This window comes from Echiichthys vipera (genome assembly GCF_963691815.1).
Source record: "Echiichthys vipera genome assembly, chromosome: 12".
NCBI classification, from domain to species: Eukaryota; Metazoa; Chordata; class Actinopteri; order Perciformes; family Trachinidae; genus Echiichthys; species Echiichthys vipera.
The window spans coordinates 15128507-15144659 of record NC_139837.1 but is presented as its reverse complement, the minus strand read 5'-3'; the positions used below and the strand labels follow the sequence as shown (position 1 = coordinate 15144659).

The 16153-nt window shown below is 40.2% G+C and overlaps 1 protein-coding gene across 1 annotated transcript; it reads left to right on the top strand.

Moving 5' to 3' along the window:
• Window positions 1-505: 505 nt before the first annotated feature.
• lrrc9 (leucine rich repeat containing 9) lies at window positions 506-14888 on the top strand (the record flags this gene model as incomplete). Its single annotated transcript, XM_083924586.1, is given in 33 exon segments — window positions 506-562; window positions 754-972; window positions 1887-2027; window positions 2235-2298; window positions 2403-2473; window positions 3503-3685; window positions 4140-4295; window positions 4421-4629; window positions 4737-4868; window positions 4985-5164; window positions 5338-5455; window positions 5826-5961; window positions 6048-6188; window positions 6272-6396; window positions 7005-7178; window positions 7268-7387; window positions 7586-7777; window positions 7869-7994; window positions 8160-8300; window positions 8486-8663; window positions 8776-8996; window positions 9090-9212; window positions 9311-9441; window positions 9539-9647; window positions 9743-9882; window positions 10438-10574; window positions 11041-11258; window positions 12127-12195; window positions 13026-13151; window positions 14168-14357; window positions 14578-14694; window positions 14697-14734; window positions 14850-14888. Coding segments are annotated over 33 exon segments (4521 nt in total).
• Between the last annotated feature and the right edge of the window lie 1265 nt (window positions 14889-16153).

The window sequence follows — 16153 nt, the reverse complement described above, 5'->3', positions numbered from 1 at the left end:
ATATAAAACAAAAAAATGATAGAATTTCAAGAGTAATGTTTTATAAAACTGTGTCTTAAAAAGCACAGCAAAAACGTTTGTTTGATGGTTTTCTGTAAATGTCTCTTGCCGTGTGGCGCCCTCACGTGGCAGCTCAAAGTATGACCGCAACATGGCCCCCTAGCAACCAGACGCTCGTGCCTGGACACACAAACTGATGCCAAACATTGCTGAACTCAGATGAGCCACATAGTTCGTCTTTGAGCAGCAGAAGTCCACCGATATTGTGTAATTCGTCGTTGAAAAACAGTGTTAATTTGATTTACCATGCAAGCGTTTAATTTAATATTAATTATGTTAATTCTCACTGGCATTTAAGGCGCTGTAGGTCCTGTACGCCTATCGTTAGCTGGTAAGTTAGCATAACTTTTTTAGTAGAATAAAGCAGGATATAAACATTTTATGGTGCAAATGAATTAATTTACTTAGCAATTATCTCAGCTACAGTTTCCGAGGCGGTAAAGTTATGATGCAGAGTGAGAAACAGAAGCACCGTGGTGACGAGGAGGTGTTCAAAGAACTGGTGAGTACGACTTTCACATTCATTTGGCTTATGGTATCTAGCTTTATATACATTTTTTTATACTTGTAACAGCTTCCAACAAATACATTATTAAGCTAAAATGTTGCATGTTTCTTTCATTAATTCCACTGCCCTACATTTTTTTTCTCCCCAAATTATAATTCACATGGGTATTGTTTTTTCCTGAGCAGTGCCTGGCCAATGGAGTGTGCTATGAAAAAATTGCTCAAGAAGGAAGCAACGTCAGCTCCCTGGAGATCTTCTTCTCTGGGTTTCCCCGCATGGTTGGGCTTTCCTTCTTCCCCAGGCTCTGCCAGCTTACCATAGTGGGCCAGAATATAAAACACATTGAAGGACTTGAGAGCTGTCCTCTTCTCCGGGAGCTCTGGGTAGTCCAGTGCCATCTGACAGTAAGTGTGATATGCTGGAAAGATTTCTAATATTCAATACTGGCACTGCTGAAAACACGGATACGGGTATGTACAGTATGTAATGCCTTGAATCATTACAGTCCACTATGCTGCTCTACAAACAGTGGCGGATTAATGTGTTCATGGGCCCCTAGGCTACTGTTTGTTTGGGCCCCCCACATTATTAATCCTGCTTTATCAGAAAAACAAAACAAACACTTGAACAGAAGAAGAGTCAGCAACCGTGAAAAATCGTTTCAATTTAGGAATTTTCATTAGCAGATCTGGGTCCCGTTCTTTCATGCGTTGTGCTTTTCTTTTTAGTGCAGCTAATTGGGTAAATATGTCCTGTAGTGACTTAGTTTTTTCTAATGTTTATATGGATCCCAGTGTAGTAAATAAAATAAAAAAATAGCCTGGCCAATCTGGGGCCCATGCACACCTGGGGCCCCTAGGCTGAAGCCTGGACCAGCCTGTGCATTAATCCGCCTCTGCCTACAAAGCCTAAGTGCAGTAACTACGAAATCACTAATAACATGATTTCCACACAATTGTGGGCCTGAAAGTAGGAGGTTGGGATTGATTTGGATAACAATTGTTATCAATGTGCCAAATATTCATTTGTCGGGACAGTAAACAAACTTTAAAGCTATTCTTTTGGCTTAAATTCTTTTGTTGTTACTGCACTTAGGCTTTTCAGGGCAATATGGTTTTTGTTGGGAATGGTTACACCTTATTGCAGAAGTTGTTAAATCTTACACTCTGTGGTATCTAAGGTCAACACTGCATCCACAGACCACCATTTATGGATCGCAAACCCATAGTTTAAGCAAAACGGTGACCTGTATAAGTGAATTGTACAACATATTTCATATATATTAAACAATAATGTGTCCCATCTTATTATTTTGCAGGGAATATCTAAACTACAGAACTGTCACCAACTAGAGAAACTCTACGTGTATGATAATCAGATCTGTGAAATAAAGAATTTAGAGCTGCACGTCAACCTAGAAGTCTTGTGGATCAACAACAACTGCATAACTCAGATACAGGTTTGAACTGTGAATTATGAATTTATCTGTCTGTCAGTTTGTCTATGTTAATTTTATTTCGGAGTTTCTATTGACTCGGATCACCAAAATGCATTATGCAATTTACCATATCAGTAAATATGTTTGCTATGTCAGAGTTGCATGCTCCCATTTCCCATCAGTTGTCTCTTATATGTGGATGTTTTTATTTTTATTTGTTTTCTAAAGGGCTTGAACACTCTTCAAAACCTCAAAGAACTCAACCTCGCTGACAACCATATTGAAAAGATTGGTAGGTTTTTGATATCTCTGTATTTTCTTTGCCAGGTTTGATGGAGATTCTGTGAGCCGTTTGAAAAGATAATCAAATGTTGTTTTTTTTAAATTTCTTTGAAGGGCATAGCCTTGATCTTAATGTCAGCCTTGAGAATCTTAATCTCTCTGGGAACAAGATCACCTCCTTTAAGGTAAGATTAAAAACAGAAATATGCTTTTGAAATTTCCTCTGCTAAAAGTTTTCTGTAAAATCTTATTAAAATTATTGGTCTGAAAAGGGCTTTTTCCAAATTCTTGTGAAATGCCGAGGTCAGTTCAGATTTTCAATCAATTCTACAATGGGCTGGCTGCAGAACACCTTCTTTGAGGTTTTGGGCAGTATAATAATAATTATACCCTTTTAACAATCCTAAAAGGCTACTAAAGATTGTTGTGATATGCAGGTTTGTGTTAGTCATACATTTTGGACAGATACTGGTGCTGACACACTCGTTCAGAGCATTTAGTCATTGTCTTGTTCAAGGTCATTCTGACGGGAGAGTTTTGCATCTTTAGCTTTGATTGGGCAGCGGTGGCTCAGAGGCAGATCAGGTTGTCTTCCATTCGAGAGATCGACCGTTAGATTAGATTGTATGTAGATCCTCTGGCATCTGGGTGAATGTGACAAGTAGTGTGAAAGTTCCTTGAGTAGTCAGAAGACTAGAAAGGCGCTATATAAGTACAAGTCCATTTGGAAAATTAACACCTTAATCATACTTGAGTCCTTCACTCCACCCTTTGTCTCAACCCAGTTTTAAGGTATGCAGTCACTGCCAGCGATTGCCTGGTATATTGAAACTATCAAAATCAAAGAAAAGGTCTTTGCTCCTTTATCTTTACATGGGCCAAAGACTTTTTATCTGATGCGCATCGAATTTTGCCGAAAAATTAAAAAAAAGAAACGGCAAATTCTAGATGAAGCGTTTGGCTTATGAATGCACCATTCAATATTTAAGCTTCCAACAAGACAGGGGCTGCAGGCAGTTCATTTAGCACTGTGCACAGATCTAATGTATTTTTTCACTAAGTAAAAGTTGCAATAATACATCAGATTTGTATATATAATGCCTTTTGTGTACAGTAAAAACAGTAGTGGTTTATTGCACAACCCAAGCCTTAGAATGAAGAGAAACCCTTTTAATGGACTTAGTCTTTGTGTTCTGTTCTTATTGTTGTAACAGGAGCTGACCCTGCTTTCCCGCTTACCCCATCTGAGAGAACTAGCACTGAAGGACCCCACGTCAACCCCAAACCCAGTGTGTCTGCTGTGTAACTATGCCACACACGTTCTTTACCACATGCCAGGCCTCCAGCGACTTGACACCTACGACGTCTCGAGCAAGCAAATCAAGGAAGCAGCTGAGGTATTGAGAAGACCAGCACCTGCGTTACACCGATTGCGTACACCTGAGTCTCTGTTTAGCTCTTGAGAAGATACAAATTATCCTGATTTATGTCGATCGTTAATGATTTACTATAAGTCCTTATAACATTTCCCTTAGTTAGCTTCAGAGATATTGAAAAAATAATTACAACATCATACATATTGTATTTGCTTTGCATTTGATTCTACTTCAGTGGAGTTAAACACTATAAGTGAAATTGATCAAATATTAGAATCCGCAACACAATTTCTTACTACATTTCCTAAATACAGTGACCTTGACAGATACAATGTCTTTGGAAACCGTATTAAAATATAAAGTAACATAAAAGGAGGTTTTGTAGGGTTGAATAATTGCTGTTTATATATATAAAACAAGTATGTAATACTTTAATTATGGGTTGCATCCATGTGTTTTGTTTGCCTTTTTTAAGTCCACAGTAATGAAGAAAATGATGTACTACAACATGCGTGTACGTTCTGCTCAGAGGAACCTTGCAGAGATCCGGCTCAGTCTGATAGAGAGGAAGAAAACTATGTTACAGTTACCTGAAGAATCGATCAGAACACTCAGTCACGCTCTCAAGAGTGTATGTACATTCATTGAAACATCTTTTAAATTATTTTAGCAGCTATTTTATCCATAATCTCCAGCTTCAGGTTGCTGTTACTGTATAAAGTTAAGAGAGGCGTTTTCATTTGGATGCATACCTAGCTTGAACGTGAGCATCCCAGGGTGCCGGCTAATTGTAAGAAGTCTGCCTGCGCGTTAGAGGACGGATCGGCCCACCTCGTTGAAGCTTCAGTTGACAGAAATGACCCAACCACTGACATCTGTCGTGATCCCGCCATGGAGCACAAAATACTCAGCAAGTTTGAAGCACTGAGGGAGAGACTGTTGCTTTGGACGAGGAGGCTGGATGAGTGTGTATATTTGAATAATATACAAACAGAATTTTCTTACATTCAAGCATCTGATTAAAGAAACCATCCGAATGTGAAAAAAATAATGGTCCTCCTTCTGTATTCAGGATTGAAGACTTGTATGAGCAGGATTTGATGCAAGTCACAAACACGATGGGATATACAGTCCAGTTTCTGTTGATGGAGCTAGAAAGTGTTGGAAACATTCGTTTGGAAGAGGGTGGCTCCACAGACCCTTGGTATGTACTTGGTGCTATTAAATACAATTACGAATATCATGAAGTTCATATTTACAGAGGACGAGTCAAAAGCAGACTTCCCTCAACTGATAGTGTCCATATTATGTACCCAACAGGTTTAGTTCCTGTTGCGACCTTCTGCAATCCCGCTTCTCTCCTTCAGACTTTAGGGTTCACAGCATCTCTGGCATTAAGATCAATAGAGTTATCCGCATCCACAACAGTGCTTTGAGGCTTCGCTTTGAGGACAAACTTCACACTCTTCTATCCAGTGAAGAGTCTGCTATCTCTTCTCAGTAAGTTAAACTATACTGTAATGAAATGTGATGATAGTTTATACTAATTATTTACAGGTATTTTAATCAGGTATTTAACCAGGTACAGGTATTTTTAAAAACTATTTCCGTAATTTTAACTGACAGGACCATACATTCTCACATTTTTTATCTAATTTAAACCTCTCAAGCAGGAATTACAGACGTCGGCTGGAGCACTTGTTCTACACAGCTGACCCTGAAAAAAATAGCGAGAAGGAAGACATTTTGTGCATTCTAGAGGAAGGCTTCAAAACAGCTGAACAATGTAAGGTATGTACACTTCTGTCCTTCTCCCCAGTAACACTCAATCCCATCACCCAGAATGTATTCCTCTGAGCGTTGAAAGAAAAATTGAAGATGGTAAGTGAGAGATTGGTCACTTTACTACTTTACCTTTATATGTAACACATTGAACTGCATTTGCAAATATTTATTTATATAAATATATGTTTGACTAATAAGCATAATGCAATAATAGAAGAAGGGAAAGTGAAGTGTGAAATTGTAACTTATTGAAAGCCTTAGTTGGGAATAGTCCCCCTTTTGTGCACAGAAATAACTACACATGAGGGCTACAGAGCAGGATCTGTATTTTCTTCTGTCTTCACATAAACTCCAAATCTTGTTGACTTTGAAATAGGCCTTGGAAAGAGAGAGTGCAGTACCTTTATCCAATAGCCTGAGTGTGACTGAGCAGCCCAGAATTGAACATGCTCTACGACAGGCCAGCCAAGGTGATTCCAAGCACAGTACAGACACAATCCCCTTCAGGCACGGTGAGTTAATTTAGCTCATTGTATTTTATTCCCCTCAACTGTGATGATTGTTTTTTTTCTAACATGCTAACGTATTTTGCCTATAGGTCAGATTATTGTTTCCAAAGTGTTTGTGGGTCACAGCACGCCTATACGAGAGGGGGACCCGCTGGATAGAAGCAGATATCCTAGAGCCTATTCTGTGTATCGCAATGTGGATACTAAGCACAGAACTGCAATAAGTGATGGTATGACGTATATCAAATAAAAAAGAAATTATGTTTCAGTCAGTATTTGTAAAAATGACATTGCATATGTGTGTGTTTTTCAGAGAGACCCCACTCCATCCAAACACACACTGGTCCTGAGTGCAGTCCCAGACGAAGACAGTGGTTTGTGTTTGACCATGAGCTTGTCCTGCCTGAGTACATCGTCTATTTTGAATACATCACCGGGGTAATTTATTTTTTGGTTTTGTTATTGTTTGACAACATATGACATACTACGAGTCATTAAAGTATAATTCCAGCTCAAAATCATTCCATGGTCTTTTACGGTACTTACATACATCAAGTAAGTGATCGAGATAGTTTACTATTATATAGTTAACTGTGATACATATTATATTAACATTTTATAAATAAATCATCTTTTCTGTATAACGCTTCAGCGGAGGCAGAAGATTGTTCCTAGCCAAATTGGGAACCCCCATGGTGCTCCAAATCAGCATACTGTGTCTGCATGCAGCTGAAAGAACACAACAGTCAATTTGAACTTTTTTAGCTTTTAATTTGAGCACAAATCACTGCAGTAAAAAGAAAAAAACCTCAGTCATCCTGAGCTTTTGTGATTCAAATTCAGCTTTAAACCAAAACTGACAAACTATAAAACATCATTCTGATTTTGTATCTCTTACCTAGTTGCAAAACGTTATTTTTATTATACATTACATTGTTATTTTTTATTACTTTATTTTATTTTATTTGAACATCCTTTACAAGTCAATAATTATGTACCTACCGGCTTATTCGCATGCCTTAAACCTTTTGCTATGTTATGACTAGGGTCAAGAACAACCCAACATCACAGGCAGAGATGACGCTCCGTCCAACGATATCATTCTAGACAGGGAAGTCCTCAACATGGAGCCTGTGCTGAAACCGCAGCCCAAGTTGTTGAGCTTGGATGACAAAATTCTGCTAAATGTGGCCAGAGCCAATGTCCTCAGTCAGATCACTGTAAGTATTCTGGCTTTTCAACCGACAACTTGAGCTTTTTGAAGCCATTGCATACACTCACGATAATCTTCAATGTACTGAACCTCCAGGTGTTGAACCTTCATGGCAACAGTCTGAGTAAAATAAAGGAGATTTCCCGCCTCACAGCTCTGCGGCATCTTACCATCAGCTTCAATGAGTTCATGCACCTGGATGATATTTCTCACATGGTAAAAGTGTTAGAAATTATTATTATTATTGTAGTTAAACCAATCAGTATGTCTGAAGTCATAAGAAAGAATAATTTTCATTGTAACTTGTAACTCTGTATTGTATAAAAATGGGTTGTGGGCTGACATGACACTGAGACACTGTGTTGAATCATTAAGTAGAAACAGTTAACATCTATTGTCTCTGTAAAATCACAGCCCAACCTTGAGTTTTTGGACGCTAGCTATAATCGCCTTGTGACCCTAGAGGGGCTAAAGAGGTTGGGACAGCTCAAACAGCTCGACCTGCGCTGGAACAAATTGACCAAGGTCAGAGAGGACACGGCCGTGCTGAGAAAACACACACCTGCTCTGCTGAAGCTTGACACCCGATACAACCCCTGGAACAGGGTGCGTGCTGTTATCAAATAAAAATCTAATAAAATATGCCATACAGGAAACAATGAGGAGGTATGTAGTAAAGACCTTTTCCTTTTTTCAGTCTGAAGCAGTCAGAATGACCATATTGGGCCGTCTAACAACCCTCACACACCTGGATGATATAATGGTAGCAGAGGAAGAGGCAGCTTATGCTGTTCAGATGGCAGCTGGATCCAGAATTAACCAGGTTTAGATCTAACAGATATCGTTGTTTGCTGTTTTTTCTATATTTGAATGTTGTCTTATTGTGTAAAAACAAATATTATCATGCTCCAGTGAAGGACACAGTACAGTATCTGCCTGTATATTTCAGGATGTAATGTAATTCAACCTGTTGACACTCTGCTCGCAGACATCTCTTCTGGCTTACTCGCGTGCCACAAGTGACCGTCCCCGCAGTCTCAGCCTGCTGTCAACAGCCCAGCTCTTGTGTCTGCTTTGTCCTGCAGACTGGGGCCTCCCCAGAGAGCTGGAGCTAGACTGGACTGCAAAGGTGAGCTACAAGCATGTGGATTTCTCCCTAAACGTCTGATTTCAAAAAGTGCATTTCTAAAGTTAGAGGAAAATGTTACCTGTCATACTGTGGCAATTGTAAATTAGAATTGTAATACATGTTTAACAACTGTACTAATTTTGTGTTGTGTAATTTATGCATTTTTGGCCCTAAATATTGACCAGATCACTGCCCTGAACCTTGACAGCCAGAGGATTTCGAAACTGATCAATCTGAATAAGCTTGTCAACCTCCGCTGGGCTTCCTTTAATGATAATGACATTTCTAAAGTGGAGGGTCTTGAAAGCTGCTTGAAGCTGGAGGAGCTGTCCCTCAACAACAACAGCATAAGCACACTCAGTGGTTAGTCAAACAGTCAAACTGACAATGAAGTTGGGATTATCACATTAAGATGTACCTAAAAAATAAGTTGCATAATTTTTTCTGCGTCTGTCTTTGCTCGCTGTTTCTTCAGGCCTATCAAAACTGCACTGCCTAAATAAACTGAATGTAGATTGGAACCAGCTGTCTAGTCTGGATGCCTCAGTCCTAGATCAGCTGCCCAACCTGTCCTTTCTGTCTGTGGAGAACAACTGTATCAGTTCACTGCATGGCATCCAGAGAGTGCGCTCCCTTCTTGAGCTCTACATCGGCAACAACCACATTTCTACATCACGAGACATCTACTATCTGAAGGCAAGCGGGAGAAAAATAATGACGGGGTTATTTCTCACATTTTCCCAATATTTTCCATGCATGTTTGAGGTCATATGCTCCTCTTTTTTTCAGGGATTGACAAACCTCATCATTCTGGATCTTTATGGGAATCCTTTAGTGGAGAAACTGGAAAACTATCGTATTTATGTAGTGTTCCACCTGCCCTCCCTAAAAGCTCTGGACGGCCTTGCAGTGGTGTGTACCGACGGTTACTTTCGCACCTTTCAGAAATCCCAGTGATGATGACAGTGATATTATATTGAATGTTTTGTATTCGCTGTTGTTTTCACTAGGAAGCAAATGAGTGTGAAAGTGCAAAGGATATGTTCGGAGGAAGACTGACCCCTGACATGGTAGCCGAGAAGCTGGGCCACTCAAACTACACAGATATCACCTACCTCACCCTGCAGTCCTACTCCATTAGGTAATAGCCTGGCTATACAGAACACAAAACACCTCAAAATGAGCATGATTATAGTGATTTACTATAGAGCTAATTAAATGTGTGCATTTTCCTGCAGGATGGTTGATTTGTCTCCAGCAGACCTGTTCTGTAGCCTGCGCAGTGTCAACTTGGACCACAACAACCTCACCTCTTTCTCAGGCCTTATATACCTGCCCAACATAAAGGTACAAATTACACTGAATGACAAAAAAACGACATGCTGGCTTGAAATGAACCTGAACCATGGACAAATACATAATTTCCAACTTCCCTTTTACAGGCTCTGTGTCTGAACTACAACCACATTGAGTCCATTCTGCCCAGACAGAAGACACAGGCCCCTCTGACTAACAGACAGATACTGTACAGCAAAGTTCACTCCAGTGGTTACGGTCAACAGAGCACGTCCAAAGGCAAAGGGTAACACTGTTCGTATTGCTGTAATACATGTATTTTTACATTTCATAAATTTAGGCAATTGCCAAGTGTGAAGTATAAACTTCAGCTGAATGTGTAGGTTGCGACCACTAGGGGGCAGAACTGTCCATCGAATATATGAACGTCTCTTGGTAGTTGAATCAGGTTTTTATCACAGTTGTTGCCTGTAAACCCTAATTAAATCTAGTTGTAAACACAAGTTCAACATGTTGTAATTTGATTCAAAACCAGTTAAAATGTTATATTCAATCAAAATATTATCCCTAAAATAAACCAAACAAATCTCATCTTATATATTTTAAGTATCAGTGTACTGTGGGAATAATGATATGATCTTTCAATCACATTTTCCATTCATAGAAATCAGTACATAAGCAGTGCTGTGACAGGACTTGGTTTTGTTTGCCCTGACTGTGATTGCCTTTAGGTGGTCTGCGCCTGTGACATTTGACAAGTTAAATGAGGCAGCGGGAGGGAGAAAGAGATGTTCATTTCACCACAGAGGTTGCAAACTGTCATTCTGTGACTTTGTTTAAGGGAAACTGGGCCCACTGGCAGTCTTGAACCACTGATGGGCAGCCTAGAGGTGCTGCATTTGAGTCACAATGGCATCTCCAATATGGCCAATCTGCAGCTCAGCAGGCTCACCAATCTCAAAGCACTCTTCCTTCAAGGTATGTTTAGTTGACGTGCCACCCCTCCCTCACAAAGCCTATGAAAAATGCAGTGTATAGAGCCTGTGAAAAGGCGAGCACTGAGAGCAAAGTCTCCCATAGACTGCAGACCAGGTGGGAGATGGGACCTGAAGAAAAGAACGACTGACTTCTTTTTTTTTCAACCACTTTTGATGGCTTTTGATTGAGTTTTGCTTTGTCAGGGTGATTTGTTCCACAAAGCCAACCTTACTCTTCCATTCTTCCCTTTTTGCTTAGAAACCTTTCAAAGCTGTCTCTGTCATTTAAGTGCCTTTTACAACAGGGGCACCTGGCAAATACCCAACAAATGTTTATGTTGCCTTTAAATGCTGCCTTATATATTGTCCAGAGTGTTCAATTTACTCTCTTATTTTTTTTATAGAAATATTAGACTTTTGTTTGAGATATCTTCCCATTGTTTTTATGTTTTGATCTCTCTCCCCAGGTAATGAGATCAGCCAGGTAGAAGGATTGGAGGGGCTTCATCAGCTCAGAGAGCTTGTGTTAGACAGGAACCGGATCAAAATTCTGGCTGATAACTCTTTCACAGCACAGAACGTCCTGCTAGAACTGCACTTAGCAGAGAACCGGATCCGGGAGCTCAACCATCTAGATCCTTTGATTGAGCTCCGCAAGCTCTTCCTTGGCACGAACAAGCTGCAGGTACTCTCCTTCAGCAGCAGTAGTCTCCTCACATATTTGATTTTTTAATGTTAATAATCAGATTTTTAATGAAACTGCATATTCAGAGTTTTATTGGAACTGCCTTAATGACTCAAACCAGAGTGATTTCCTGAGGTGACCACCAAGGTCACAGTAAGCTTTTGTTCAGTTTATGATTTACCACCAAATTTTACTGATTGGTTCATATGAAATGTGTCAGGTGTTTAAGAATGTATTTTATTCAGCATGCAATATTACTTTTCCCTGTATTTGCAAAGTAAGACATGAAGTATAGTAATCATGAGTCATTACCACCCCACTGTGGCATGCAAGGGGTAGCATTAAGGAGAATCAAGTTTGATTGAAAGTCAGGGTCGTATGTATGAAAAAAGAGGGGAACAATCACGACAACGTGTAATCAGCCTCTCAGTCTGCATCTGCTTCTCACCCAGGGCGAGTGATTTGCACTTTTGTTACCAGTTCCTTCTCTCCTTCACATCCTTAATGTTTCCTTGCATTCAATTAAGACATAAAATACAGCAATCATCCCAGTGCAACAGTTCTCACAGTGGGGGCGTCTTTGAATCACCGCCAAGTGCAACCATAACCCTGGGAATAAGAGAGAACACCCGCATGCCCGGCTGCGTGCCCAAACTCTCATGAGATTAATGAGAGCTCACGCATGTAATCTCTCCCATCAGCTGCTTCCATCCTCCCTACACCAAAATTATGACATGTTCATCTCTCATGCATAGCTCTTCATTATCAACACACAGTAGGCCACAACCAGTGGGAAAGAAAAGTAAAAAAAGGGGGACAGTGAGTGAAAAATAATTTAATAGAATTTTTGTTTCTTCACTTTTTGTAGGACATCACAGAGCTTGACAAACTAGAAGTTCTTCCTTCGCTGACAGAGCTCTCGGTAGTTGGCAATCCTGTAAGTGTTACAACTGTTTCTGCATTTAACACAATAAGGTAACGTGAAAAGTTTGTGTCCCTACTAGCTGTCAGTCGCAGATGACTGAATTTTTTCACTTGCATACAAATTATCAAAAGCATGCTCACAGGCTCAATTTCTCACTTGCACAATCCAAAACACTATCCCAGTGAAACTCTATGGTTCCAAATTAAGCGATTACATGATGGGCCATCTGCTGTGCCTCAAACTGGCCGGCATCAGAGACAAATCTGTTGACCAAATGGCATGGTGCTATTGGCCCGGTTACATCACCCATCTGGAGCTCATGGATCAGGCCTGAGCAGATCCTTCAGCCCAGGGCCTCCCTTTCGTCCATGGGGCAATGCTCAGCTGTGGTAGCCTCTGTGCTGCCGGACCCCATCCCCCTTCTTGTCCCACAGGGGGGGTTAATCTTGCCAGGGGGTAGAGACCAACAGCCACCCTGGAGACAATACCTCCTGCTGTTGATAGCATGAGATTGCTACCTCACCCATGTTCCCTAACCAAAGTATGTCTCTCCACTGGACATTCATTGGCACGCATTTACAACTCACAGCTGCAGTGTCCTATAGGAGCATGAAGTTTTGTACTGGCCAGGCTTCATTTGAACCCTGGCCAGAGGGTGCCCTCAGCTGGGATCTATCTGCTGCTTTCAGCTGGGTTGCTGGAATAGCTGTTGGAACAACTACATTGGCACCCACATAGCATCGTATTTATCCCATATGTCCAAGGACAGGCTTCACTTTGCTGGACTATATAATTTATTACCAGGTTGTTTTTTTATCGAAAAAATATTTTTTTTCTTCCAGGTGGCCAAAAATTCTCTCCACAGACCAGCGATAGTGCTCCGTCTGTCCCAGTTACAGGTTCTGGACGGAGTGATGGTCACCCTTGAGGAGAGGACCAGGGCTGAACTTCTCAGTGCTGATGCATCAGTGAGAAAACAATATGCTCAGAAACACCCATACTGTAGATGCACATATATACAAGGTTTTAGGTACAGTTGAGGACACAGAGGTATTTGTAGTATTGCAGCATGCAGTTTTTTTTTTTATAAAGGACAACAAAACAATAAATACTTTAAGGCTTAAGCATTTTTAATTTTATGGCTTTGAAACACAATTTAGACCCTCAGGGTTGGGACATAAAATTGAACACTTGACCTCAGTTTATAACACGTTTGTAAGGTTAGGAATGCAGTTAGTTTGCAGGGAAAAGACGCTGCTCTTCCAGCACTCCTTGGGCCTTATCAGGTAAGATGCAGTCCAACTGAAATAATCCAAATATCAACAACCAAACCGCACCCAGCAAAAAAAAAAAGGGAAGAGCCTGGATCAAACTCTCTCTGTCTGACTGAGTTGATGTTCATGTAATGAGAGACCAGGGCAGTAATTCTCCTGCAGCTCTGAATTAAAAGCAGCCTAAGCCTGCTGGCATCATCCTGCTGATTAGATGAAATGTGCCCGGCCGATAATGCACCAGTGGATTTACCCCCTATTAGCCAGGTCAACAAGACCCCCTCTGCTTGTTAATCGCAGATGTAAAAATGACAGAGCAGAGATCCTGGGTTTTCTCATTAAAAACACAAGCTCAAATCTCCCCCTATTGACTCTCATAACTGCCATCTCAGTTGTCCCTGTTAATTTAGGCCTGGGCCTCTGCTTTTGTTTGAATTTGAACATTGTAATTGATGAGCAGTAATTACTATTCCCCTATAAGATGCTCATACATGTGGAACAATAAGCAAGGTAATCACCAATCCCATGGGAGGTAGAGAAGAGAGAAACTGTTAGGGTTCGGATGAAAATGTCAGTAGGTCAAAGTCATTGAGTTGGCCCTGGGGTCACACTTTTTCTGAATATCTGCTTATATTTTTTATAATGTAGTCATGTCCTGGAGTACTACTTCTATGTTAGGTTCTTATGTTCCCTATTTAATATTTATCTCAAAGCCATGCTCCCAATGCCCTGGAGGTTCTCTTCCTACCGCTGAAATAAACTTGCCTGGACTGCTACCCCTCATGCCTCGAAACACAGCTCTAAGAGGAATGACTATTAGTGGAGGACTACAGAGCTATGTGCACGGGCACGACATCCTTCCAAGTAATGTGGACGAGGCCCAGTCTCATTACACATACAAGCGTGAGTGTTTCCTTTCTAGTCTTGAAGAGACATGAGTTTGTTGATGAATATGATTGTGCGTAACAACAAGCTTTAGGTTGACATAATCAGTCTGTCCTTTAAGTAATGATACAGTTAAGAAAGATTCACTTTAATGAGATACAAGGAAATGTATTAAGACGACCACTGGTTGACACTCTTTATTCTCTAACTCACGCCTTTGTAATAATTCCTAATTCAGATAAGAAGCACAAACACGGTAATGCTGTTCGTAGTGGCCAAGCTGACATTACCTTTAGACACATTCGAAGAACAGGAAGCAACCTGCCGGCCACAGGCCTCCTTCAGGATGGGAACAGAGTCATCGTCACGAATCCCAGCCAGGAGCAAGACAGCAGGTTGGTAAATTCAAAATTCAAGTGATATGATTATGCTCCTTCAAAATGTGAGAGGTCTGTTTTAAAGATAATAAAATACACTTTGAGTTGTGCCTCTGTACTTGTTTTTTTCCAGATTTCCAAATGGTGGCAAACCTCCGCCCATGTAGCGTGAAGCCTGAAGAGGTGGAGCGTACACTGGTGAAAGGTGAAGGAAATGCGACAGCCATGACTGTGGTGTGGTCATATATATTATAGTATTTTAGGGCATTATATATTAATAGTGGTGTTATTTGTTAATGTATATGAGTATCTGCTAAATTTACGTATTTAATGAGGAAAGTCAGAACATAGGCAATTAAAGTGCCTTTAGTTTTTGACATGGCTATACATAACTTTCTGTTTTAAATGCTGTTGATATATCAATAAATCACCTTTGCCAATCTTTGAATATTAGTTTCAACTCAAATCATTTGGGGACAAATAAAATTAGGCTACTTGAAGGTTGCATGTAGTGCATCCCTTTCAAATGCACTTATATTGAATGTGACCTTATTTTGTATCCACATATGTGGATCACTAACCATGGTAATCTGAGGATGAGAGGTTTTGGTATCATTTCTACTGCTATCCCATCCTTGGCCCCAAACAAGTGAAAAAACACCCACAGATGTAAGGGCGTGTGAGGCTGGCATGCTGCTCCCATTGGGTCAAATGCATCCCCAACAAGTGGATAATCCAGCTTTAGCACACCTCTCTGTGGACACTAATCTGCAGTCACTCAGATAAAGATGTAATCTTGAATGAGGTCCAAATGGATTTCAGAGATTGTCAGTTTCATCATGTTAGCCTCTTTTCGAAAAGCCCATTGCGGTTTCAACTAATATGCAAATCTGTGTGTTGTAACTGAAAATGAACCTACTCCACTTGATATTTAGCATGTTAGTTCTGCTGAACATGAGATTATAATCCTTCCTGTCTTCCTGTCAATTTAGTCTCGTAGTCCTGTAGTTAACAAGACACCAGCCTGAGCCTTAAATATGGAGGATACTGCCGATATGACCTAAAACCTTTTTATTCGTGGACCTCTAAACTGATCATTGTAGGATGAAAGCATCCATGTGAATATATGTAGAAAGGGCATCTGTTTCCATCAATCAACCTAGGCATAAATGTGTATAGAGCAAAATGACATTACTCTCGTTGACTGTTATCTTTCTAAACAACTTATTGCAAAATGTAATTGTTTTATTTGACTGGAGACCTGAATTATTTCATAATACATATTCCTTAAAGAAAGACACAACATGTATAATTAAGTGCGGACCCAGGCTTTGGATATATATGCAGAAATTGTAAAAAAAAAAAAAAAAAAAAAGCAAAAAGCAAAGGGTTCTTTTGTTAAAAAAATCAAGAACACCTTTTTGAATCCATTGAAGC